A 16,105-nucleotide genomic window follows, 5' to 3' on the forward strand; every position below is an offset into this window, starting at 1 on the left:
AGAGAGAGAGAGAGATGGAGAGAGGGAGATGGAGAGAGGGAGATGGAGAGAGAGAGAGGGAGGAGGTGAAGGGACGAAAGTGTTTCAGATCATAGTCTGTAAATCCATCAGGAGAAGTGAAGGGTACAGGACGGAGGACGGATGAACAGATGGATGATTGATGGATGGATGATGGATGTAGGCCTCGTCACTATGACTACTTTCTGTTCCACGATATATTGTCCCAGAAATAATTGCGATAAACAATATTATCATTCATTGTCAGATCATTTATTGATTCGGAATCATGTGAACGAACAGTATGTTGGTTCTACATGTGTCGCTGCTGAGAGAAATATGATCCAGAGTTTAGACTTTGTGTTTTAGGCCTCAGACAAAACAAGTCATGTGAAGACAAATACTGAGAAATCCATATTTCCTGACATTTTATAAACGTCTTCTGTCAACACTGACATGGAGACACAATGACTGAGTTCATATTTATGAATCGTACAATTAGTCCATAACTTGATTATCGTGACAGGCCTAGAAGGATGATGGATGATTGACAGATGATTAACAGATGATCCACAGTCTGAGCCTCAATGTCTCTGAACAAAACAAAAGAACAGAAACGATCAGAAAGTTTTTAATCGCCCAAGAAACAAATTTATAGGAAATCGTTTTATATTTCCCATGGAGTCAAACGTCTTCTTCTTCTGAGCTTCACTACAGCAGTGACCCTCTGCTGCCCCCTGAGGTCAAATACAGTTACTGAACCCACACACGTCTGACGTGATCGTTACCACGGTGATGTCACAGGTTTATATTCATGTTGGTGTGTCCCCATGTGTCCCCGTGTGTCCCCGTGTGTTGTGTGTTGTGTGTTGTGTGCTGCAGATTGTGGGGCCAGCTGATGGATCAAACTACATTGTGGATTATTACGGCGCCCGTCTGACCCGCCTGTCCATCACCAACCAGACGTACAGGAAGCCTCACCTGTCGCTGTGACGGGAAGTCCCATTGTCCTTGAACTCATTCTGGGATAAATGTCAGGATGTTAACAGAAACTCGTGTCAATTCGTCTCCGTGAAAAGAATGAAAATATGTTCAGATATGAATTTTTAACCGGTTGAACCTCAGGTCCTGGGACGCTGGTTAAATATCAGCCGGTTCCTCAGAGAGTAAAGAAGTGACGTGTTTCGCCTAGTCTCATAACTTCTACAGATTCATATTCATATTTACATCACATTCATCACCACTGACTCTGATCCTTGTCTGATCCACAGGAAGAGTCTGGAGTTTATATGGAAACTATGTAGATATGAAACTTTATTTCAGCTTTGAAATCCTTTAATAAACATAAAGAATATTCATAATAATAATCTTCATGTTTGGTGCCGTGATCAGGGAGAAAAACCAAGAAGTTCTGTTGCCTGAATCAAACCAAACAGCTGAAAACTGAAAATATGAATAATTGTAATAATCAATAAAGAAAAAGCTTTAAAAAATAAATAATAATAAACAAGAATCTGTCGCATATTGTCAGCAGCTGCTGTATCGAGGCCCCGCCCCCCCTCACTCTCCACCAATCCTGAGTCAGTGTCAGCTGTCAGTCATGACCTCTCTCTCTCAGACGTGACCACAGACGGGATCCGACAGAACGACTCATCAACATGTTTCAGATTCATTTCACGATGTTTCACGTCCTCACATCTGTCAATCAGTTTTTGTTTATATATACATATATTATATATTAAGTAACATATTGTGTTTCACTGCTACTGTTTATTTATGTTGATGATACATTTCCATGAATCTTGTAAATAAAGTTTCTTTTTGTGTAAATCTTCATTCGACTCGTTTGTCAGAGGCTCAGACGAGACCAGAACCAGGGACAGTGTCAGTATTAATAAACATTTACGATGAGATGTTAATATTCAAAACGAGCTAAGCCTGTAACACTATTCATACGTGAAGAGAAAGTGAGTGAATCAGCTGTTGAAACGCGTGTTAAAACATCTGGTTGTTGCCTCTGTAATTATTATTCACTAACCAGGTGTGTGTGTCTCATCAAAATTCAATTATTACACTGTACCTTCACAGGCCACACACACACACAGTCATGTTTCCCCCACTACAGAGGACTTTGTACTGCAGATTAAAGTTCTCACCATAAAATGTTCTCATCTACATCGTGGGGACCTCGACTACGTCACACACACACACACACACACACACACACACACACACACAAGCTACAACACATCACGAGACTCCTGACAACATGATAAACACAAGTGATGATGATGATGTTGATGAATTTGTCTAATCACAGTCAGTGACCACAGCAGCATCTAGTGGCCACGAGAGGAAGTGCAGCTCTGAGGAGGATTCTGATTGGTTCACACCTCAGAGCGTCGTCGCTGTTATTGATTTAATGTCTTCATCATCGTCGTAATGTATCAGCAGACAACACATTTGAATGATTATCGCACACACATACCTACACACACATACCTACACACATACCTACACACACATGGACACAGAGCGTCTGAAATTACAGTTGCGTCAGTCGGAACAAAACACAGGAGGAAACTTAACAAATAAAACAAATTCAGTCAGTAACCACAGACATTATGTTTCTGTGACTGATCCAAAGTGCTGAATAAACAGGCGCGCACACACACACACACACACACAAGTGCAAACACAGTAAATCACAGTAACTATCAGCAGGAGGGAGCAGTGACAGGAGAAATGAGGTGAAGAAGAAGAGGGGAGGAGTGAAAGAGAGGAAGAGGAGAAAGAGAAGAGGGGAGGGTAAGTTTCCTCCCCTGGGAGACGTGGACCTGTCACAGTAAATGTCTCCTCTGCAGGGAGATAAAATCATATTTAAAGATCAGACACTTTAAATCCTGAGCAGCTCTTTGTTTGAAGAACCTTGAAGGAGATGAGGAGGAAGAGGAGAAGGAGGAAGAGGAGGAAGAAGAAGAGGAGGAAGAGCAGAGGAGGATGAGAAGGAAGAGGAAGAGGAGGAAGAAGAGGAAAAGGAAGAGGGAGTGGGATAAGAGGAGGAGGAAGAGGAAGAGGAGGAAGAAGAGGAGGAGGAAGAGGGGAGGAGGAGGAGAAGGAAGAGGAGGAGGAAGAAGAGGAAGACGAGGAAGAAGAGGAGGAGGAAGAAGGGGAGGGATAAGAGGAGGAGGAGGAAGATGAGGAAGAGGAAGGCGAGGAAGAAGAGGAAGAAGAGGAGGAGGGAGAGGGATAAGAGGAGGAGGAAGAAGAAGAGGAGCAAGAGCAGAGGAGGATGAGAAGGAGGAGGAAGACGAAGAGGAGGAAGAAGAGGAAGATGAGGAAGAAGAGGAGGAGGAAGAGGGAGTGGGATAAGAGGAGGAGGAGAGGAGAGGAGGAGGAGAAGGAAGAGGAGGAAGATGAGGAAGAAGAGGAGGAGGAAGAGGAGGAAGAAGAAGAGGAGGAAGAGGAGAGGAGGAGGAGAAGGAAGAGGAGGAGGAAGAAGAGGAAGATGAGAAAGAAGAGATGGAGGAAGAGGGGGAGGGATAAGAGGAGGAGGAGGAAGAGGAGGAAGAGGAAGAGGAGGAAGAAGAGGAGGAGGAGGAGAAGGAAGAAGAGGAAGAAGAGGAGGAGGAAGAGGAAGAGGAGGGGAGGAAGAGGAGGAGGAAAAGGAGGAATAGAAGGAAGAAGAAGAGGGGGAAGAGGAGAAGAGGAGGAGGAAGAGAAACAGGGAGAGTAGGAGGAAGAGGGAGAGGAAGAGGAGAAGAAAGAGGGAGAGGAGGAGAGAGGAGGAGGAGGAAGAGGAAGAGGAGGAGGAAGAAGAGAGGAGGAGGAGAAGGAAGAGGAGGAAGAGGAAGAGGAAAAGGAAGAGGAGGAGGAAGAAGAGAGGAGGACGAGAAGGAAGAGGAGGAGGAAGAGGAGGAGGAGGAGGAGGAGGAAGAGGAAGAGGAAAAGGAGGAGGAGGAGGAAGAAGAGAGGAGGAGGAGAAGGAAGAGGAGGAAGAGGAAGAGGAAAAGGAAGAGGAGGAGGAAGAAGAGAGGAGGTGGAAGAGAAGGAAGAGGGGGAGGAAGAAGAGAAAGATTGAGAGGAGGAGGAAGAGAAGGAGGGAGAGGAGGAGGAGGAAGAGAAGGAGGGAGAGGAGGAGGAGGAAGAGAAGGAGGGAGAGGAGGAGGAGGAAGAGAAAGGGGGAGAGGAGGAGGAATTATTGTTCTAGTCTCAACAAGCTGTAATCCGATTACTCTTCTTACAGCTGAAGTTGTACAGTTACAGTAACTTAGTCTTTATAGTTTGTTTCCTCTTCAGATTGAACTTTATGTTGATGAATCAACAGTTATGATCCAATATAATATGAAATAACATCCTGACATGGTCCATCCTTTTACTTCTGGTAATTTGTGTATGGTTATAATCCTTAGGTACATTTTTCAGTATTCATTTTTTTTTATATTTCTATTGCAGTTTTACTACTATTACTTTGAAATAAAAACATTTGAGACATATTTGAATTTCCTGCCACAGTCGACACAGTGAAAATTATGATTCTTTGAAATTCAAGTGTAAATATGAACCTTTGAACTTCAGAAATCATTTGCATATGATACATGTTTGTGTCATATTTGATTCATAAGGAATTTATGATTATTTATTGATTTGATTTGATTTTCAAACTGGAACCTTTCACCGCAGTTTTATATTCTGAAATGTTGAGTCTTTGTTTAAAATGAAGAAACACCAGAGAATTTAAATTCAACCTTTATTTGATACTTTGACATTTTTATGCTTTTGATATTTTTATGGGTCATAATCTTTGGACTCGACTGTCACAAAGTTTCAATCTGTTTGTTCTGTCGTCTCTGAAAAACAAACTGTTCACACACACACACACACACTCCCACACACACACACACACACACACACACACACACACACACTCCCACGCACACACACACACACACACACACACACACACAAACTCCCACGCACACACACACACACACACACACACACACTCCCACTCGCACACACACACACACACTCCCACTCGCACACACACACACACACACACTCCCACGCGCACACACACACACACACACACACACACACACACACACTCCCACGCACACACACACACACACACACACACACACACACACCACGGTGACTCTTTGATTAATGTTAATTTGTGTGTGGACGTGGACGAGCGCCTTAATCCTCTTCTTTAATTGGTCTTTTATTATGGCCGAGGTGTGTGTGTGTGTGTGTGTGTGTGGGCGGGGGGGGGGGGGGGGCGTGTCCGTGTCGTTAAGTTACTGTCACCGTGGTAACGGTTGCTCACCGTGAATGGATGAGGGAGGCAGAAAGCAGCAGGACTCTGAGAGGAGGAGCAAACTTACTTTTATTCATTAAAGTTGTAAAAGTCCAGAAAAGAAACAAGAACAAATATCTGTTTGAATTTATGAAAGTGATATTAGTTTATTAAAGTGTTATTAGTTTATGAAATTGATATTCGTTTATTAAAGTTTTATTAGTTTATGAAATTGATATCAGTTTATTAAAGTGTTATTAGTTTATGAAATTGATATTAGTTTATTAAAGTGATGTAAGATTATTAGTGATATAAGATTATTAAAGTGATATTAGTTAATTAAGTGATATTTGTTTATTAAAGTGATATTAGTTTATTAAAGTGATATTAGTTTATTAAAGTGATATTAGATTGTTAAAGTGATATAAGATTATTAAAGTGATATTAGTTAATTAAGTGATATTTGTTTATTAAAGTGATATTAGTTTATTAAAGTGATATTAGTTTATTAAAGTGGTATTAGATTGTTAAAGTGATATAAGATTATTAAAGTGATATTAGATTGTTAAAGTGTTGTTATTATTATTAAAGTGCTATTAGTTTATTAAAGTGATATTAGTTTCTTAAAGTGATATAAGATTATTAAAGTGATATTAGTTTGTTAAATTTTGTTATTATTATTAAAGTGATATTTGTTTGTTCAAGTCTTATTAACATTATTAAAGTGATATAAGTGTTTGATGACACTTGATGACACTGTGGCCTCAGATGTGAGATGCTGCTGATTATCATCATCATCATCATCATCTTCTCATGACAGGAAACATTTAATAACCAGATGTTTGATTCTTTTGGTCTCGTTGTCGAACTCAGTGAATATTTTCTGACGACTCGTCGCAGACGAAGTCAGAGACTGAACAACAGACTCGAGCGACTCGTTGTTTGACTGTGAACCTTTGTTCCGGAGGATCAGTTGTGAATCTTCCTCCTCGTCGACTGATCGCAGCATCGCCTGCGGCCGCGAGTCCGTCCGGCGTGTCGTCAGCTCGTTTCCCAGCAGCCCCGGCGGTTCCTCATTAACCCTGTTAATCCTGCTCTCACTGTTCCCCTGAGTTTCAGAAAGACTTTTCTAAACTCAGGAACTTTACCGACGTCTAATCTTCAGGAGCCTGATTCCTCCGGAGGTCGAGTCACAAGGTCGTCACAGACGAGTCCGACGCTGGGACCTGGACTCTGGACCTGAGCAGGAAACAAACAGGAAGTTTGTTCGTACGAACTCGACGTGTCAGATCCAACAAAAGCTTCTAACATCAGAACAAAGTGAGAGAGAGAATGTTCCCTGTGTTCCTTAGGTTATAATTATTATTATTATTATTATGGTTATGATTATTATTATTGCTTTTCGGCTGCTCAGGGTTTGGTCTTGTGTCAAGTCCAGGTTCACAGTCTGACCTGTTGACCTTTAGCTTGTTTGCTGTGGGGGCAGATCAGGTCACGGGCGTGAGTGTGTGTGTGTGTGTGTGTGTGTGTGTGTGTGTGTGTGTGTGTGTGTGTGTGTGTGTGTGTGTGAGTGTGTGTGTGTGTGTGTGTGTGAAGAAAGGCGATGCCCGGTGTTGGCGGCCGGCTGAATTATTCACACTCCTCTGCGGTCGTCTCCCTCCATGAAACCTGAGAGCAGAGGGTGAGGTGACTCCCCACCTCCTCCCCCCTCCCACCTGAAGCTGAGCCCAGACGACAACAACACATCACTGAGGAGGAGGAAGAGGAGGAAGACGTAGAGGTGTGGAAGTGAAGCAGGAGAGAAACACATGATGTTCAACACATCATGACTTCATGTCATGATGTCATGATGTCATCATGACATGATAACATGAAGTCATGATGTCATGAAGTCATGATGTCATGATGTCATGATGACATCATGACATCATGACTTCATGTCATGATGTCATGATGTCATCATGACATGATAACATGAAGTCATGATGTTCAACACATCATGACTTCATGTCATGATGTCATCATGACTTCTTGTTATCATGACTTCTTGTCATCATGACTTCTTATCATCATGTCATCATGACTTCATGACATGATGATAAGAAGTCATGATGACTTCATGTCATGATGTCATCATGACTTCTTGTTATCATGACTTCTTGTCATCATGACTTCTTATCATCATGTCATCATGACTTCATGACATCATGTCATCATGTCATCATGACTTCTTATCATCATGTCATCATGACTTCATGACATCATGTCATCATGTCATCATGACTTCTTATCATCATGTCATCATGACTTCTTGTCATCATGACTTCTTGTCATCATGACTTCATGACATCATGTCATCATGTCATCATGACTTCTTATCATCATGTCATCATGACTTCTTGTCATCATGACTTCATGACATCATGTCATCATGTCATCATGACTTCTTATCATCATGTCATCATGACTTCTTGTCATCATGACTTCATGACATCATGTCATCATGTCATCATGACTTCTTATCATCATGTCATCATGACTTCTTGTCATCATGACTTCTTGTCATCATGACTTCATGACATCATGTCATCATGTCATCATGACTTCTTATCATCATGTCATCATGACTTCATGACATCATGTCATCATGTCATCATGACTTCTTATCATCATGACTTCTTGTCATCATGACTTCTTGTCATCATGTCATCATGACTTCATGACATCATGTCATCATGTCATCATGACTTCTTGTCATCATGTCATCATGACTTCATGTCATCATGTCATCATGACTTCATGACATCATGTCATCATGTCATCATGACTTCTTGTCATCATGACATCATGACTTCTTGTCATCATGACTTCTTGTCATCATGACTTCTTATCATCATGTCATCATGACTTCTTGTCATCATGACTTCTTGTCATCATGACTTCTTATCATCATGTCATCATGACTTCTTGTCATCATGACTTCTTGTCATCATGACATCATGACTTCTTGTCATCATGACTTCTTGTCATCATGTCATCATGACTTCTTATCATCATGACATCATGACTTCTTGTCATCATGACTTCTTGTCATCATGACTTCTTGTCATCATGACTTCATGTCATCATGACTTCTTGTCATCATGACTTCTTGTCATCATGACATCATGACTTCTTGTCATCATGACATCATGACTTCTTGTCATCATGACTTCTTGTCATCATGACTTCTTGTCATCATGTCATCATGACTTCTTATCATCATGACATCATGACTTCTTGTCATCATGACTTCTTGTCATCATGACTTCTTGTCATCATGTCATCATGACTTCTTGTCATCATGACATCATGTCATCATGACTTCTTGTCATCATGTCATCATGACTTCTTGTCATCATGTCATCATGACTTCTTATCATCATGACATCATGACTTCTTGTCATCATGACTTCTTGTCATCATGACTTCTTGTTATCATGACTTCTTGTCATCATGACTTCTTGTCATCATGACTTCTTGTTATCATGACTTCTTGTCATCATGACATCATGTCATCATGACATCATGTCATCATGACATCATGACGTGTGACAAGAATGTCAAGAATTTTGCTTCTACTCGTATCTTTGTATTGACTTTGTATGAACATGTAAATGTGGTTTGTTGTGACCACTCAGGTGATTGACAGGAGGTGATGGACAGACTGATCCTCGAGTCTCAAACATCACCCACCGGTCACCGACCTGGTCGCTTCATTTCCACTTGTGCGTTTTTATTATTGTGATGCATTTTTTTTTTCCACTTCACATCACGGACGAATCAAACTCACCGATTGAAAACGGACTCAGTCGTTCATCCTTCATTTGTCCATTTTAACCACAAGAGACAACAAAAGCCCAGAAATCAATGTCAGTTCAATACCACACACACACACATGCACACACACACACACACACAGTGTTTCTGTCACAATGCAAATTGAACAGATAGATCCAGGTACAGAGGTCTCACTCTGCCTGGTTCTCTGTGGGCTTGTTTCGGTCTCTACGTCATGAATTTTATAACGTTAGCTTAGCGTTAGCGTTTCCTTTGTCTCCTCCCACAACCCACGGTCTAAGGGACACACACACAACACACACACCTGGTAGTGGACATTATGGGATGGCAGAGTGTCGCTCCTCATCTGTTGGACAGTTTATGTCAAAAATATTCATGTTCATTACGTAGATTTACAACTTATGTGAACGTTCGCTAACATTAGCCTTCTAGCTAACTCTGGCCCCGCCCCCCTCCGCCTTCAGGCCTAACTGTCAAAACGTCTGGAACTGCCGTGGTCCTCCGCCACACTAATGGAACTGATCCGTAATCCAAAATGGTGCAGTGGGCGGAGTGAGGCTCAGAGCTAGGGGAGGAGTTAGACGTGAAATATATTTGAGTCCAGAGCAGACACTCTGTCAGGATGTACACACAGGAACACGACACAGGAACACGACACAGGAACACGACACAGGAACACGGAGGGAGCATTGGCGTCTTTATTTTTCATGGTTGTTGCATAGGAAATGCATGACTTTGCTTCCAGTAAATTGAGTCTGCGTGAACACGGAGTCACTAATGGGCTGAGGGGGCGGGGCCAACAGTAACAGAACAGAAGAAGAAGAAAACCGAGTGACGACAGAAGAACCGACGGCGGCGAGTCGGAGGACGCGGGACGTCCGGGCCGACTCGCCGCTTCAGGACAGACGATGGGACAAACGGTGGCACCGGACACAACGTATGGAAACTAGTTAACACTGAACAAACGTTAACACCCAGTCGTCGACCCGGTGAGACGGCGGCAGCAACAAAACGCCGCCCAGTTCCATAAAAGAGTTGTAGAGGCACAAGGTTTAAGTCAGTTCTGGGTGAGGATGGAGGAAGTGAGGAGGAGGATGGTTCCCAAGGTGACCTCGTGATGATGATGTGTGACTCAGACTGCTCCGGGTCGCGACCCCGTCCGCCGACGCCTCGGGACATATACAGATAAAGCTCAACCTCAAGATTGTCGTGGGACCAGAGGACGAGACGAGAAGGCAACAGGAATCTGATGGAGTTGATCGATTATCTGTATCGCCGATCGGCTCGAGGAACAAACTGTTTGGTTTGACAACAAGTTGAACTCTTACAAACATGTTCACTGATTTCACAGAATAATTCATGATCCTGATGAAAACTGTCCTCGTTGTTGGACGTTTGAGTTTCTACTGAGACGTTCTAGTTGAATTATCACTGCAGGGACAGTTCGTCAGTTCTTTGATCCGTCAAGTCATTGAGATGAAAAGCTTCTTCTCACTGATACAAACTGAACATCTTTAGGTTTTTGACTTGATATTTGAATAAATCCAAATAAAATATTTAGAAATTAATCAGGAGAAAAAGAATCTGAAGCTGCTGAAACTCTGCAGCGGAAACATGGAGGAAGGAAACTTTCTGCTCCAGCGACGTCGTCCTTTAACGAAACAACCTGATCATCAACAAAGTTTGTCAAACCAAAGTTTCTCTCCGCGATTTTCACAAGTGAAAAGAAACAGTTAAGTTTCAAAGAGTGGAGCTGCATCGACGGGCTGCGAGTCGAAACACCGAGGAGCCACAGGAGGAGCGAGACGAGTCCATCGACCCCGGCTGAGGGGAGGAGACCTCCATCTCTTTCTCCCCCCGTCTCGTCCTGGAGGAGCGGCGGCTCGTTTGAAGTCCTGCCGGGGGGGGGGGGTGTCCTGAATAGTGCTGAGCGCTGCAGAAAAAAGGCAAGAGGCCATTGATTGAGTCTCCTGCAGGAAACTGTCTGGGGAGGAGGAGGATTCACCCAGAGCCACGCAGAGATCTCTCATCCTGCTGGTCAATGGACGGGGGGGGGGGGGGGGGGGGGGGGGGGGGGGGGGGGGGGGGGGGGGGGGGGGGGGGGGGGTTTGCTGATGGTTAAAGTTTAGCTGGAGATTGTCAGAGTAAAGCCCAGCGAGGCTGCGGCAGGTCGCTGATCGCCCGGGGGGGGGGGGGGGGGGGGGCATCATGGTGATCCATCCATCAGATCTCTGACCGTCAAGTGACACAGCAGAAAACTGTGTTAGAAAGAGGATGAAGGATGGAGGGTGAACGATGAGGATGAAGGATGGAGGATGAACGATGAGGATGAGGGTGAACGATGAGGATGAAGGATGAGGATGAAGGATGGAGGATGAGGCTGAACGATGAGGATGAAGGATGAGGATGAAGGATGGAGGATGAGGATGAACGATGAGGATGAGGCTGAATGATGAGGATGAAGGATGGAGGATGAACGATGAGGATGAAGGATGAGGATGAAGGATGAGGCTGAACGATGAAGGATGAGGCTGAAGGATGGAGGATGAACGATGAGGATGAAGGATGAGGATGAAGGATGAGGCTGAACGATGAAGGATGAGGCTGAAGGATGGAGGATGAAGGATGAAGGATGAAGGATGAAGGATGGAGGATGGAGGATGAAGGGTGAGGATGAGGAGGTGAGACAGTTTGAGGCATACCGGGAGAGAGAGGTCAGAACAAGAAGAGAGAGAGAGAGGAACCAAAACAGAACAGAACAATCTGGTTTTTGTCTTTTTTTTTTTCCTCCTTTGTTGTCTTGGTAACAGCTTTTACTAGGCGATTATGGAAGAGCATGCAGTTTTATATCGTATGATTATTGTACATCAGCTATAATCAGAGGGGCCTGACAGACAGCAAAGGCTACTGGTGTTCAGAAACAGTTACAAACAGGAGCAGTTATTAATATACAGGTTGTCACAGGCACTACATTTGATCTTTTTCAATATAATCATGTAAATATGCTGGTTTGTTTTTATTTTTCGTTTCTTTTTCAGTGTTTTTCGTGTCACTTGTTCCGGTTCCGTTCGACGCTGGGACTGGAGACGGATCGATCGTCCATCCATCGTAGAAGAAGAAGAAGAAGGCAGACGCTGAATCATTATTTTTTCTTTCTCACAAAGTATATACCGAAGTCCAACGTGAGCAGGCGCGTGCACGTGAGCCGGCGCCGCGTGCACATTTGGATGTTTGTTTTTTGAAGTCAGTGCATAGTTTCTCATGCAGATTCCACTGCTTTGCTTTGATTGGCTGTCAGGAAGCAGGATGGCGAGTCGGAGTCGTCGCAGGTTGCAGCTTCGTCACACGTACAGTACGAACTGTACAAACTGTACCTACTGTACATATTGTCGGTCACACGTACTGTATGTACTGTAGCACCATGTGATGGATAAATAAAGTGTCAGAGCAGCGTCAGTGTCACCTGCCTCCTCGTCCAACCAGCTTCCTTCTTCTCTCTACAGTGAAGACGTTGATACTCGAGCTTCCTTCTTCACGTCAGGTCAGTGTAGAGCGAGTCAGCGGCTGGTGGATCAGGTGGACCAGGTGGACCAGGTGGATCAGGTGGACCAGGTGGACCAGGTGGATCAGGTGGATCAGGTGGACCAGGTGGATCAGGTGGACCAGGTGGATCAGGTGGATCAGGTGGACCAGGTGGAACTCAGGTGGATCAGGTGGACCAGGTGGACCAGGTGGACCAGGTGGATCAGGTGGATCAGGTGGATCAGGTGGACCAGGTGGACCAGGTGGATCAGGTGGACCAGGTGGATCAGGTGGATCAGGTGGACCAGGTGGATCTCAGGTGGATCAGGTGGACCAGGTGGACCAGGTGGATCAGGTGGATCAGGTGGATCAGGTGGACCAGGTGGACCAGGTGGACCAGGTGGATCAGGTGGATCTCAGGTGGATCAGGTTGATCTTAGGTGGACTAGGTGGATCAGGTGGATCAGGTGGACCAGGTGGACCAGATGGATCAGGTGGATCTCAGGTGGACCAGGTGGATCAGGTGGATCAGGTGGACCAGGTGGACCAGGTGGATCAGGTGGATCTCAGGTGGACCAGGTGGATCAGGTGGACCAGGTGGACCAGGTGGACCAGGTGGATCAGGTGGATCTCAGGTGGATCAGGTTGATCTTAGGTGGACCAAGTGGACCAGGTGGATCTCAGGTGGACCAGGTGGATCAGGTGGATCTCAGGTGGACTAGGTGGATCAGGTGGATCTCAGGTGGACCAGGTGGATCTCAGATGGATCATGTGGATCTCAGATGGATCATGTGGATCTCAGGTGGATCAGGTGGATCTCAGGTGGATCAGGTGGATCTCAGATGGATCATGTGGATCTCAGATGGATCATGTGGATCTCAGGTGGATCAGGTGGATCTCAGATGGATCATGTGGATCATGTGGATCTCAGGCGTCACTGACGCTCGACTGTTGGTTCAGTGCTGCAGTGATTCACATACTCGGGTCTGGACAGTGATTAAAAATTACCCTGGTTCTACGCCTGAAGAAGAATTCTGCCCCTCGTCACTTCAAAGCCGCTCAAACCTCGATTTGTTTCCGGACCCTGAACAGACGCAGACTCACACATTGGTCTGACGGACGTGAGTCTCAGGTGGATGGTGGGGGAGGGGCGGAGGGGCGGAGGGGGGGATTGTCTCTGCCCAGGAGAATTTGGACAAACGTGAGGACAACAAAGTTGTTCAGAGTTAAAAAGCTCGGCCTTCATTCAACCCTGTTTCCTGAAGGAGCGGCAGAATTCCTCAAAGTCAAAATCTGAAAATCAACTCTTGGCGAAGGGGGGGGGGGGGGGGGGCAGGCTCCAGCTCTCCCTTTCATTTTACTGGTTGAACAGACTTGGATCATCTTTCTAGATTCTGCGGCGCTGCAGGGGTCAGGGGTCAGGGGTCAGGGGTCAGGGGTCTCCCAGCGTCTCATCGCTCTCAGCTGTGTGACGGTGGAGGAGGAGAACATGGTGCCGCCTCCACCGACACCACCCAGAGAACTGAGCCTCTTCACAGCTTTAACATCACCACTTGTTCCCCGTCAGGATCCAGTGCCGGTGGATTCCAGTTGCTGCTCGTTTCTTTAGTTTCTTCTACGTTTGTATCTCAGACCTCAGCAGCACAACAACTCTGCATCGGCTACGAGCAGAAGATTGAACTAACAGACTTTCCTTTAAATTTCACAATTTTCCCCCCCAATTAAATCTCCACTAGAATTTGAAAAGAACTTGGTCCCAGTTTGTGAGCATGTGCAGGTCGACACTGAGTGTCGATATGAACTCATCACAGACCGACACACAGTCCATAATATTCTCTCCTCACGTTCCTCTGACACGACTGATATGATTCACTGTCAAACTTCATCCTCGACCACGGAAACAGAAACATTCATAAATACACTCGTGAAGCATCAGCGCTTTGGGTTCAAGGATGAACTTTGACCTGAAGCAGGAGGTCGACATGGAGGAGAAACTGAGACCTGAGGTCAGGCTGTGTTCGTCACATACAAATGTCTTCATGGCTTTAACGTCACCTGCAGCAAAAAGTGAATATTGATTCATGATGAAGTCAAAGTAATTGTGACTTCGACAAACAGTCGACAGGTGAAACTGGGAAACGAGCAGAAACTCTGGAACTCGTCGGCCGACGATCTGCTGCACGAGCGTGAGGCTGATGAGCAGCAGAGGATGAGGGGGGGGGGGGGGGGATCTCGTGTACCGTGGAGAAAGAAACTGATGGAAAAGAAAAAGAAGCATGTTGCATAATCAAGCTGTTTATTTTCCTGCATGGAATGGTGAACACAAAAAAAGATGCCGAGATGCATTATAATAGTAGGGGCATCGTTTGGCTATGTCATCGTCTCCTGCCTAAGAACTAAAACCTTTAAAATGCATAAAAAACACGCGGTTCTCTCTTTTACCAATGTTTCCTCAGAATTACCTATAGATTTATCTTCATCAACACTGATGCAACATCATAACCTTCAAACATAGAGCAAACTGTAACATCCATTTACAACGGTCTCGTCACCTCGGCCCTGCACGTCTGAGGTACAGGAAGATGCTTCTTCACCATCGAAGAGAAAGAAATGTCCTTAAATACATAGAAAAAGGAGGAAAAAGCAAATGAAGACAAAAAATAAAATAAAATAAAGAAAATATTAGGAAACAGGAAAGTTTTCAACTTTAATCCAGTTTCCAGAAAAACAAACCAAACCAGTTTCTAATAATGTGGCCTCGATACAAACAATCAGAAAAATTCACAACACTAGTTTTCCTCATTTAATCAATGTTACAAAAGTCCTGCATTATAAAATAGGGCAGCTTTTAAAATCAGTGTAATTAATAAAACTATACAACATAGAAACACGTCTCTCGCCTGCGTCCGTCCGTCTCACTCTTCTCTGCGTCTCTTCGCTGCTGTACCAGAACTAAACGTCACACAACACAAGAACAAAACAACACGCTGCCCAAACTATTGCTTTATCAACTTTTTTCTGTTTTTCTTTCTGTAAAAACGGTGCAATTTTGTCGTTTATCTTTTCACTCGCAGCCACAAGTCGCTGATTAGATGCTTGAGGCTGTTTCACAAGGTTTTTTTGACACTTTAAAAAAAATGTCCGTGCAATTTTTTTTTATTCCCTTCGCTCATTTTCAAGCCCTGGAAGCAGTTTTTTTAAAATTACATACTTTTTCGCTATTATTTCATATTTAGTGCAGATAATTGAGGAAGTAATGCCCAACTCATGGCTAAAGGGTCGGCAAGAACAGACACGGAACAAACACAAGAGGAAACGCACAAACCAACGCAAGTGGAACTACTTCACCATCTCAGACGAAGGCGTCGCGTCGGCGTCCGTTAGAAATGTGACAGACGGACTGAACACTTCACGGGTAAACAACGTATTCACTAAAACCTCCTG

General features: G+C 44.4%; 1 protein-coding gene across 2 annotated transcripts in view; it reads left to right on the forward strand.

Moving 5' to 3' along the window:
* Positions 1 to 1,831, forward strand: part of tm2d1 (TM2 domain containing 1) — an 8,232-nt gene extending 6,401 nt beyond the window's left edge. For both annotated transcript variants that reach the window (XM_047336993.1, XM_047336992.1), the window contains exon 7: positions 880 to 1,831. In XM_047336993.1, the coding sequence (XP_047192949.1) occupies positions 880 to 990 (111 nt within the window). In that variant the 3' untranslated portion in view covers positions 991 to 1,831. The remainder of the gene's footprint in view (positions 1 to 879) is intronic.
* Positions 1,832 to 16,105: the final 14,274 nt, after the last annotated feature.

Source organism: Scophthalmus maximus, chromosome 13, assembly GCF_022379125.1.
Source record: "Scophthalmus maximus strain ysfricsl-2021 chromosome 13, ASM2237912v1, whole genome shotgun sequence".
Classification (NCBI taxonomy): domain Eukaryota; kingdom Metazoa; phylum Chordata; class Actinopteri; order Pleuronectiformes; family Scophthalmidae; genus Scophthalmus; species Scophthalmus maximus.